General features: G+C 34.0%; 1 protein-coding gene across 1 annotated transcript in view; it reads right to left on the bottom strand.

Moving 5' to 3' along the window:
- Positions 1-4,907: 4,907 nt before the first annotated feature.
- Positions 4,908-12,500, bottom strand: part of LOC135217575 (uncharacterized) — an 11,165-nt gene continuing 3,572 nt past the window's right edge. The window contains exons 2-3 of the mRNA XM_064253541.1: positions 5,538-5,716; positions 4,908-5,077 (exon numbers count right to left, since the gene is read on the bottom strand). Coding sequence (XP_064109611.1) covers positions 4,908-5,077; positions 5,538-5,716 — 349 coding nt within the window. The remainder of the gene's footprint in view (positions 5,078-5,537; positions 5,717-12,500) is intronic.

The following is a 12,500-nucleotide window of genomic DNA, read 5'->3' as shown; positions in this document are numbered from 1 at the left end:
CCCTTGACACTACCACAGCAACACAAGCCTCATTTTTTGTTGGTAGCTCAGCGAAAAGCGCTGAGTGAGTGCAAGCACAAGAGTGAGGTCTGTCTCCAAGTCACAAAAATGCTCTCTAAGACCCCCGAGAATTGAGCTCCCATTTACGAGACGACCTCGACATGCGCACGTATGCATCCAAAAATAAAATACATCGCCAATATACAATAAGTTCCCGATAAATGCATGCTAAATCAACACATCATAAAACAACTTAATACATTCTGCTCACTTAAAAAAAAAACACACACGAGTAGGATTTACATTATCTTATCCAAAAAACAATACTAAACACTTACGCCTTCATTGAAAGAACAGCGCAGGATGTCCTAAAACACACGGTATTTAAGGGTATTCCGTGCTGTTCTTTCAATGACGGCCTAAGTGTTTAGTATTGTTTTTTGGGTATGATAATGCAAATCCTACTTGTGTGTGTGTGTGTTCTTTTTTTTATTTTTTTGAGGGCGAATTGTTTCGGGATTAAAGGGAAAGTTGGGATAGTTTTTTTTAATTGCACTGCATTAGCGCGCAGTTCTAAACACACACGTAACCACGGAATTTATAAACACGAAGACACTCGTGTATGTAATCACGAGCAATCTATGACCACGAACACCTAACATGCTGTACCAACACATTCACAAAGCCCAGACTGACTAAGTAGACCTGCGAAAGTTCCTCAGTCGACAAATCTCGTGACCCTAATTAAAAGAAATTCATCCCAGCAGCAGAACAATACCCAACAACCTTTAACCAAAATCCTATCTCCTAACATATACTACCTCTTCGAGGTTTGGTAACGTTGACTCGAGTGGAGTATCCTCTCTCTCTCTCTCTCTCTCTCTCTCTCTCTCTCTCTCTCTCTCTCTCTCTCTCAACCTCAATGTAATCCACAAACCACAATTACCTCAAGTCATTAAATCACATCCATAATTACCCAAAAAATATATTTTATTTATAAAGGATAAGCAAGATTCTAACCATCATTTAAATAAGATTAATTTAACTAAGTGAAATCAAGATTTCTCAATTGAACTACATACACAGATAATGGTCTGTTTAACACAAGACCTGGCGAACTGAAGTAAACCCACCAGTAAATCAGAAAATAAGACATCTCTTATCGAACCCAGATAGGTTCGCTCCACAAATTAAAAAAAAGACATAATATAAAAGTCTCTTGATTTCCGTAATACATAACTAATAATAGTTCGGCTCACAAAGGCCGACAAAGTTCCTTTCAAAGAAGACATAACTCTCATTAACATACATGAAATTCAATAATAATAAATCTCACATAGGAAGAATCGTAAAAGAAATAAAGATAAATCCCACTAATACAGCAATAGTTAGTTAGTTATTTTTATTGACAAGATATACAAAACATAAGTACAAACTTGTCCCAAAAAAGATACAATAAAAAAATACAGAGTAGATAGCTATCTCTTCTTTTTTTCTGTAAGTACAAGGCCCATAATGAAAAAAAATACAAACATCAAGTACAAATTACATCAGCACATAATATCATATACACGAAAAAGTAAAGAAAAAAATATCCACCTATAAACCTTGGCTTATTATTGTTAAGTCTCAAACACAATGCTTGCAAACAAAAGAAAAACCTAAAAAACATAAAACAGAAGACAAAGCCGCATATTATTTATAACTAAGAAGAACTTCATAAACATGTGCACCCAAATCAGCAATATAATTACTTTCATTTAATAAAGTATTCAAAGACTCGTAACTTAAGTTTGGATATTTATGCCTACACGGCATTGACAGAGGACAATTGATCAGAGCGTGTGACTCGTCCTGAATGGTGCTATTATCACAGGCACACAACCTTCAACCTTCATTCTGGAGGAGTTCGGCTCCACCTACCCGTTTCTATACAAAGGTTATGGGACATTAACCGTAAGCAACTGAAAGCTACGCGAATGTGATCAGCGACTTATAATTTATCGGTATATAATCTATGAACTTCTAAGTTGGGATTCAGTTTGCTTCTGTAAGTAACATATTTAGTTGCTGAAGTTGGTCTATTTCTAATTGATGATATGATGTCGTCTAGTGGGTCAATTTGGTCATTAAAGGTTAGGGAATTTTGAATAAATCTGTACCCAGGGGGATCTGCATCCCTACACATTCCATATACAATATGAAAAGGCTCATCCATATCAGGGTCAGACAACTTTGACATAAGAAAACGTTTCCGTTTTTTGGCCACAATGAATTTCGCTGGGGGTATCCCAGACTCAATCAAACACAAATCTGTACAGGTATTTACCCTCACATCTAGCAAACTTTTGACTAAGTGATTGTAATTACTTATTGGTTTTTGTAATGCATTTGTTAACCATGTTTCTGACCCATAAAACAAGGATGAAGTCGCAACTGCTTCAAAAAATTTCTTCTTGAAATAGAATGCCATATAAGTATTCGTGTTACAAAATATTGAGAACTTGTTTAAGGTTGATTGCCAGTTAGGCTGATGTAAAGCGAAGCAAGTTTTCAACTTCCCGTCATCTGTGAACCAAGTTACCAGATAGAGATAATGGTCACAGTAACTCACAGTTTGAACTTGAGCTGTTATTGTCAACTGGTCACCTACATTCTTGTTTATCACGAAAAATTTGCTCTTCTTACCATTAAGCTGCATGCCATATTCATGACAGTAGTTCATCATACTGTCAAATTTTTTAATACACATTTCTCGAGAAGTGGCAACAATCACTGTGTCTTCCATCAACAAAAGCACATGTAAATTACCCAAAAAGCCATCGACTGGAATTGCATCTTTTAACATCCTAACCATTTTATCCATATAAATGACAAACAGTACACAACTAGTGGGGGCTCCCTGCCGAACGCCGACAGAGCTTTCGATCACAGCTGTTCTTAAAACATTTTTAGTGTTACTGCACATCTCTTTAATTGCAGACAACATTCTTTTCCCGCATCCTAGTTCTTTTAAATAACTTATAATTTTTATTCGGGGAACTCGATCATAAGCTTTACTGAAATCTACAAACATTACATAGAGTTTTTTTCTTCTTGAAGATAGCCAAATCTATTAACAGTGTTAAAGACAATATTTGTTCTATACATCCTCTTTTTCCTCTGTGCTCCAGCTTGACACTTATCTATACTGAACCATAATTTCAGTCTATTTAATAACAATATGTCATACATCTTACCTACATTATGATACTTATACCTCTATAATTCCCACAATCCATTCTGTTTCCAGATTTAAAAATACAACAAGTTTACTGTATCCCCATGATAATAAATAATTTTAAATTAGAACAAAAAAGAATTAAACAAGGAAAGAAAAACATCAGCCACAAGCTGGTAATCTTCTTAGGTCTTTTCGTAATAATCAATATATATATATATATATATATTATATATATATATATATATATATATATATATATATATATATATATAATATCAATATATATATATATATACTATATATATATATATTATATATATATATATATATATATATATATATATATTGATATTACTAAAAGACCTAAGAAGATTACCAGTGCAATAAGATATCCACGCAAGGTTATTGGATTATATCTACAATCAATTTCAACGTCAGATCACAGTGCACAGTTTATTATAAAAAAGAAATGCTATACTGAAAAACCGGAGATATTGAATGCACTAACTTTGGCTAGAGGTGTTGTGTATGGTGCATACTCTGTACATTGAACTTTTAAATTCTTTCCAAAACGTCTGAATGAGGCTTTGGACTCACTCAGAAAAGACAAAGATATCCACATAACCAGGGCAGATAAAGCTAATGTTGTCGTTATTTTGGATCGAGGAGACGATGTTGATAAAATGAGCACTCTGTTAAATGACCGAGATACATATGAACATTTGATTTCTAATCCTTGTGAGCGAGTAAATGTTCAGTTTCTTAAAAGATTGAGAGAGATATTTGGGAACAATCAGGATATAGTTAGCATGTTTACTACTGTAAATACTAGCCTTCCCTATTTGTATGGTACTGTTAAAACCCATAAGGAAGGACAACTATTACGTCCTAGTACTATTGGTTCAGAGTCTTACAAACTTTTTAGATTCTTAGTAACATTATTGCAACCACTTGTAGGTACAATATCTGATTCTCATGTTGAAAATAATTTAGATTTTGTAAACAGATTAATCAGGAAAACTCCAAAAGATGATGGAATGATGGTAAGCTTTGATGTTAAAAGTCTATTCACTTGTGTACCTGTCAACGACGTCTTAGAATTTTTAAATAGCGAACTAAATAAGCTTGTCATATCTCTGGCTAATCATGTAATATTAGAACTAATCAGACTGTGCCTGGTTGACACTTGATCTATTTTTATTGGAAAATTTTACCGACAAACATTTGGAATGCAGATGGGTAATTTCTTGTCCCCAGTATTATCAAATATTTACATGGAATTTAATGAGTCCAGAATAGCTAATTCAATTATGGCATATATTTATTTTCTGGGTTAGATGTGTTGACGATGTATTTGCGGTACTGAAAACTTATATTGACATTCAGAAGATTTTAAGACACCTCAATAATTTAGTTCCCTCCCTAACTTTTACGGTTGACAAAGAAGACAATGGTCTTATCTCATTTTTGGATGTTACAGTTGTGAGGTCAGTTGTAAGTTCTAACTACAAGTTAAAATACACAGAAAACTTACAAATAACAATCTTATTATTACTCCCCACACAAAGTAGAAGTAAAACTCTTAGCACTTTTGTAACCTAGCAGCTACTACTGTGGGAAATCCACTCTTGGAACCTAATATAGCCAATAAAGGTTTATGGTCTGTAACCAAAGTGAATTTTTGTCAGCCATACACGTAGATATGGAACTTTTTTACTCCAAAGATGAGAGCTAGTCCCTCTTTTTCCATCTGACTGTAGTTTCTCTCAGCCTTATTTAAGGCACGTGGTGCAAATGCAATGGGCCTTTCAGCTCCACCTGGCATAACATGGGCTAATACTAAACCAATACCAACTGAAGAGATATCACAAGTCAAATTGACAGGTAAATTTGGCTGAAAATGTGTGAGGAATCATGGTAACAGCAGCTCTTCCTTAATATTCTCAAATGCCTGCTGGCATTCTTCTGACCATCTCCATTCAACATTTTTCTTGAGTATTTTTAAACAATGGAGATGCTACCATTGCTAGATTAGGAATAATTTAGCAATTTAGCTTATCAGTTTTGTGGATACCATGCTCATTAATTTTAATTCCTAAGTAATCCACTGACTTGACTAGGAAACTGCATTTGTCTTTTCTCATCCTCAACCCATTTTCCTGGATTCTGTTTAGTACAGCTTCAAATTAATCTAACAGATCATCTACATCTTTGCATGCTACAAGAACATCATCAACACAAACAAATACATTTTCCATTCCATTAAAAATCTTATCCATGGTCTGCTGCCATAGAGCAGGACTACTTGCTTTACCATGTGGATGACGCTTAGGCTTATACAATCCTAAGGGTGTGTTTAAGGTACGTATCTGTTGAGATTTCTCTTCCATCCCTAGTTGAGTGGAAGCTTGTTTTAAATCAATCTTTGCAAATATTTTACAACCGCCCACGGCTGTAAACATATCAATGGCCTTGGTAAAGGATGCTGCGCAACTTGTAATTGAGAGTTTACAGTGACTTTAAATCCCCATAAATCCTAATACTATTATCTTCCTTGACTACAGGCACGAAAGAAGTAACCCAGTCTCAATATGTAACATTTTCCTAAGTGTTACTTGCTTGTAACCTTATTTCTTGTTCAACTAAAGGTTTCAGAGCATAAGGAATCTGTCTGGGTGCAAGAAATTTTGGTGTAGCATCAGGCTTCTTACATTCCTAATTCCTCTTCAAATACTTCCTTGTATTTGTTTAATAAATGTTCTAATGTGTGAGATTTAGTACTGGTCTTTCTAACTTGATTCAACTTAAATAACTCTGGCCAGTCTAACTTTACAATTTTCAACCAGTCTCAACCTAGCAAGATTTCCCTTTATGCTGTACATTAACTGTAATTGATCCCTTTAAAACTATATTTGTATTTTTGTAATCTCTCAAAATGTTCCTCTGTTTGGATTTGTGCTTATTTATGGGAACACTGCTGGGACCATTGTGGGTCCTCAGAGTACCACCACTTTGAACTGGAAAATTTTTTTTACTCCCGTTTTGCTTAGCATACCTTGAAATGTTACTGTGCGCATTTTGATTATAATTGTAGGAAAATCTTTGCTGAACAATATTTGAGCTTGCTCCCTAGGCCTACCTTTCTGAAATGTACACTTACCCATATAATGACTTAATGCTGCTACCTCTTTTACAACACTGCCATTTTGGTTTACGTCACATAGCTTGAGGCCACTGCAGCCACTTTATAGTATTTCACTCCGGATTTATAGAGTATTGGCTTCAAAATTCGAGTTAAAAATCAGCCCTGAAGTATAATGTAAAATCTAAAGTATTGCCATGAGTTCTAGTAGAGGAATTTCTAGTTTTTGTCAGAAATTTTCCATTATCAACTTCACAATTCCTTGTTTGCAAGTACCGCCTCAAAATTTATATTAATAAAACACGCCCAACATTAAAAAAAAATCAAACTTGAGATCGAAAATGTTCACTTTTCGAGTGTTTACCCCCTACCCCCTACCTACAACATAAAAAATGATACCAATTCGTATCCCGCTAATGTACCTTCCAAACTCACACCTTTTTATATTTTATTTTTGTTTACAATATAATATACAAGTTATAACATAGTAACATAGTTAGGTGTACTACACCTCTGCAAAGTCGATTCATTTCTTTTTAGCAGTAATGACATAACTGCTGTGATTCTGTGAATGTTATTTTGGCTCACCGTGTCCGTATACGGGAGACTGGCATGTATTGAATATCTCTCCTGTCCCCAATTGCTGGTCGTGCTCGTTGAAACACGAAAAGGAGATACATTTGGGTTCTCCTTTATATATTTTCCAATTGACTCTAAAATATTGCTTAGTAAAATATTTTCTCTGATTTTATGCATTCTTATTAAGCTACTGAATGCAAAAGTATACCGCTAAGTACACAACTGAAATTTATTAGCTACTGAATAGACAGCCTTCAGTATACAACAAGTACAACATGGCATCCCCGACCTTAAGTAATTTAAGGTAGTCTTTGTAGAGTCGATGACTTATTGACATCTCCCTCCTTAGATGATACATAATTTACTAAGTAAAAAGAACTGTGTAACACTAGGATTGTTCAGTGTTTTAATATACAGTGGGAAATCGTAAAAAAAAACATCGAGTGGTTTTGTGAGACGTGACACATTAGTTTCTAAATATCATGCAAAGATCCCAGTTGCCTAATTTTTTTGGCCTAAATATGTAGCATCAGACCAAATTTATATCTTTGACTTTTATTAATGTTTCAATGCATGTACTTTCTTTATTGAAAATGAATATTTAGTATATTAATAATTGTATTATTTTTTAATGTTTATTTCTGAGGAATTTTTTTTACCGTTAAGTATTGTTAATCCTAAATCTATTACTTTACAAATTCATTTAGCCATTGTTTCTTTTTTTTAAAGAATTTATTCTGGGTTTTAGACTTCTCAAATTATTAACATTTGAAGATTTTATCTAGTTTTATTTGTTTATTTATTTATTCTTTACCACTGATTTGAGTGCAAACCAGAAATCTATTTCTTTGGCTTAAAATAAATTTAAATTCCTTAAAAAAAAAAATACCTTCTCATAAAAGTTAACAAAGTAAACATAGAGACCAAGAGGATTTCTAGAGTACTGAAGAAAAATATGGAGTAAATCTAGAGGATCCATGCTATAGTACATCTGGAGTAAAGGTACTGAAATGAGTTGGCAACAGTGCTTGAGGCTACAGGACACCTCGGGTCTGAAAACTCCCAGAGGGTGTCCTGATGTAAACTACGTCCAAATAAAGAGCTATGCAAAAAACAAGTTAACTTGAAGCACAAACTAGTTCACTGCTGCCATCTTATTCACAAGTTAGAGTCCAAAGTCATGAGAAAATCCTCGAAATACGGCCTAATAACCACAAAATGTGAACAGCCTTTCAAAGGAGCTTTGTAAACAAACAAGGGTTCTTCTTCTCCCCTAAACTTTTTAATAGTGTCAACTCAGTAACGTGGTTCCAGAACTTATGAAGTTCAAATTATATAAGGAGTTCCTGTACCATTCTAAATTGTATGCAGAGGCTACGAGAAAGTTATCAGAATTATAAATTAATATCGAATACAGGAATCTAAAGAGACTGAAAGATATGGTGACTAAACATAGGACCATTACAAGGATCTTTGACACTTTTAGGTTCGATCATTTTTACCAGTTGTTTAATAAGACCATCAACAGTTTCCTACAACAGATAATTGATAGGCACAGTAGGAAATTAAAAAGTTTGGGTGTGGTTATTCCTGTCTTAAACCAAAATAAACATTCTGTTTTTAACCTTTCAGATCGCATTTTGTCTAAATGGGAAGATTTATTTACTTTCTTTAGGATTAGACTTCTATCTCCTCAGTTATAAACCGAATTACCAAACATTTTCCCTCTCATTAGAGTCACTATCCATAGGGTTAAAGATCTTCCCTTTTGCATTAACACTGACAATTTAGGACCGCAAAAGTTTGTCATTATCCCACTGCACCTTTAGCAGTTAACGAATTAAATGGACCCCATTCTTCAAGAAAGATGACCTCACCATCTTAAAGAACTTAGCTAATGAGGAAGATATCATCGTTGCAAGACCAGATAAAGGTAAGGCTACTGTTGTTCTCAAAAGTAGGATTATATTAATAAAATGGAAAGTATATTAAACGACCGAACAAATTTGAAAAAAAAAGGTTCTCCAGGCCTATATAATATCATTAAAGAGGATTCTGACTTATACATGGTTAGATTGGATGTGGAATCTCTATTCACAAACATCCCAGTGGGAGAGACCATCGAGATGATTTTAAATAAGTTGTTTTCAAGTGAGGAAATTTTATTTCATAATTTTAACAGGGTATTATTTTAACAATTTTTACAATTGGCTGTGTTGTACACAGCCTTAGTTTTTAATAATATTGTATATAGGCAGGTGGAGGGGATGGCAATGGGTTACCCCTCAGGTCCGGTGTTCGCCAATTTCCTTATGAACACTTGGAAGAGCAAGCGCTGGATAGTTGTCCTCTTTCTTTCCACCTCTTGTTATATAAACGTTACGTCGATGACATGTTTGCTCTTTTCAAGTGTGATTTCAATACTGGCTCTTTTATTGGACTAAATTAACACCCAACACCCAAACATCAGGTATACCCTTGAGCAGGAATCTAATAATAAACTACAGTTCCTCTAGAAAGGAACATGGTTTTTATACAGGGATTTATAGAAAGGATACTTTTATTGGATACTTTTATTGGTTTGGATACGAATTTTTACAGCTTCTGCCATTTTGATTTTAAATAAAACTCCATTTCTACTCTCCCCCACTGGGCCTTTGCACACTCGTCCAGTTGGATGACCTTCCGTGAAGAGATCGTAACCCTGGCTAACTACTTCAGTAACAATTGTTTTACTCAAAGGGTCTTCTTCAGAGCCTCAAACAAGTATTTAGATAAGAAAATGGAAGTGCCCCCGGCCATCCATACTCTGTAAGAATAGAAAATGCTTGCAACGTTCCCTTACTCACATGATGACAATATAGGAAAAAAATCTAAATTTATTTGAGAGAAAACGGCCTGCCTTGAGTTTAAAATTAATCTCAAAAAAATCCTTGCACCATCGGATCTGTCTTCAAGCCCAAGGACAAAGTTAATCCGTTGTTTATATCCATCGTCGTTTATAAGTATATTTGCCCCAGGAGTAACCAGAGGACTACGCTGAATGTACTAAGAGACCACTGAGGGTAGGCATAGTTGCCCATAGGGGAGTTAGTTTTAGAACCGGAAGCAGATTGTCCAACCCAGAACAGTCCAACATAAGGAACCATTCGAAATTATGTAAATCATTTGTGGACAACAAAAATTTTCAAACAATAAGACAAACTCAGAAAGACAGCGACTTAACAGCCTTAGAGACCATAATGATAAAATTAACTGTTCAATCATTAAACACCCAAACTCTTCTACTCGACTGTTCATTGCTTGATACCCCTATTTGTCCTGTCTTGTTGTGTGTGTATGTGTGTGTGTGTGTGTGTTTAATATATTTTGTCCTTTTTATTTTTCTCCTTGTTTCAACAGCTTCCTTTTATCGCCAATCTGGGAAGGTCCTTCTTTTCGTGTCTTGATGTCTTTATATATACTTTTTTAAATATGTTAACCTTTTAAATGAGATAATACTGCCGTGTTTTTAATTAATTGTTATAATGAATGATTTTATTAATAATTATTATGAGTCAACTTGCTGTACTCCAGCCTTGATGATGCAACAATGTAGTTGTGTAACGTCGGCATTAGCAATAATCCTTCAATCGTAACGAGTGCCGTTCCCTGGATGCCTACAAGTACATACATACATACATACATACATACATACATACATACATACATACATACACACTCACACACACACACACACACATATATATATATATATATATATATATATTCATATATAAATATATATATATATATATATGTGTGTGTGTGTGTATATATATGTGTATATGGAGCTTTGGCCAGAAATAAAAAAATAATCTTATTTTGATATGGTTATGTTATGTGAGAGCATAGCCGGAAAATAATAGAAGCGCAGGAAGGTAAATATTTTACACACACACACACATACATATATATTTATATATATACATATATATAAATATATATATATATATAGTATGTATATATATATATATATATATATACATATATATATACATATATATATATATATATATATATATATATATGTGTATTATATATATATGTATGTATGTATATATATATATATATATATATATATATATATATATATATATATATATATATATATATATGTATATATAAATATATATGTATGTGTGTGTGTGTGTAAAATATTTACCATCCTGCGCTTCTATTATTTTCCGGCTATGCTCTCACATAACATAACCATATCAAAATAAGATTATTTTTTTTATTTCTGGCCAAAGCTCCATATACTGAAACATATTATGCCCACTGGTGAATGTATAAGTCTTCTGACCCTAATTAAATATTTACGTCGCGTCTTAATATCAGAGGGGCCCCACGTCAATGAAGTCTCAGGAGTTTGTAAGTTTTCCTCTGGCGGAAATAATTTCTTGGCTGGTGTAACCAGCCGGCATAGTTAGATAATGAAGCCAATTACCTTTTCATGTAACCGATAGGCAAGGTACGTATGCCCTTTTAAGGTTACGTCATTGAAGATGGAGTTATACTTTGGCTTTCTTTTAAAGGTTTATCTCCGTGATAACGTCATGCACACTGTGTAGAACTAAGCTCGCTGTTCTCTTGGGAGGGATTTCTCCATCATGGAACAGAGAGTGCTTTCTTTTTTCCTCAAGAGCAGATAATGGTGTAATGACATGATCATGCGTAGACACGAACTAGCAAAGTACGCGGGACTGATATAAACACCAAAATAAATCTTTCTTTTTTTAATGTGTTCTCATATTCTTATATTCATTATACTGATAAGTTATTATTTTGATTAAGCTTCAGCGACTGATATTTGAAACCGTATTTGAATGGTAAGAGTCTATAAAAAAGAAGAAAAATAGATCGTGTGAAAATAAGGCTATATGAATAATACAGAATTGTATGCGAAATAAACAAACACATTAGATTAATGGAAAAAAATATAAAAGAGATCAGGAATCATGTACGCGGCCAACAAGTCTGAAGGTTTCATTGTATTGCACTGGCAACCTACCGGTTAACAATGCTACCTATTTCATAGTATGCCAAGGAATGTCTATATCTCTTGTTGTTTTAAGTCACAGAGAATGAGGCGCCTCAGTATGAACTAGAATACAAGTATGAGGATTTTATTTTATGGTAAATAAGTGTAACAAAAAGGAGAGATTTGTAATATTTCATCAAGAAAGGTAGTAAGTCCAAATGGGAGCATCTTACACCTGCGTGAAGCAAATGGCTTACAATCGGGATCTCACAACTGAGTATCAGTGCAAAAGGATAACTAGTTCTGATTATAATATGTTGAAACAAAACAAGCTAAATGTTCCAGCATGAGGGTGTAATTAAAATTGAAATGAGAATTCCATTATGAATAAAAGATTTCTGACGTAAGGTAATGCATTTTTTGTTTGAAAATGCAGCTGTTTTAGTTTGTGCTTTTGCAAGGAATTTCTCTCGAGCTTGGATGACTACAATGATCAGGTACGTGACTTACCCACCACTGTAACGGATGCAACG

Source organism: Macrobrachium nipponense, chromosome 7 (assembly GCF_015104395.2).
Source record: "Macrobrachium nipponense isolate FS-2020 chromosome 7, ASM1510439v2, whole genome shotgun sequence".
Lineage (NCBI taxonomy): Eukaryota > Metazoa > Arthropoda > Malacostraca > Decapoda > Palaemonidae > Macrobrachium > Macrobrachium nipponense.
This window is presented reverse-complemented; position numbering and strand designations above follow the sequence as displayed.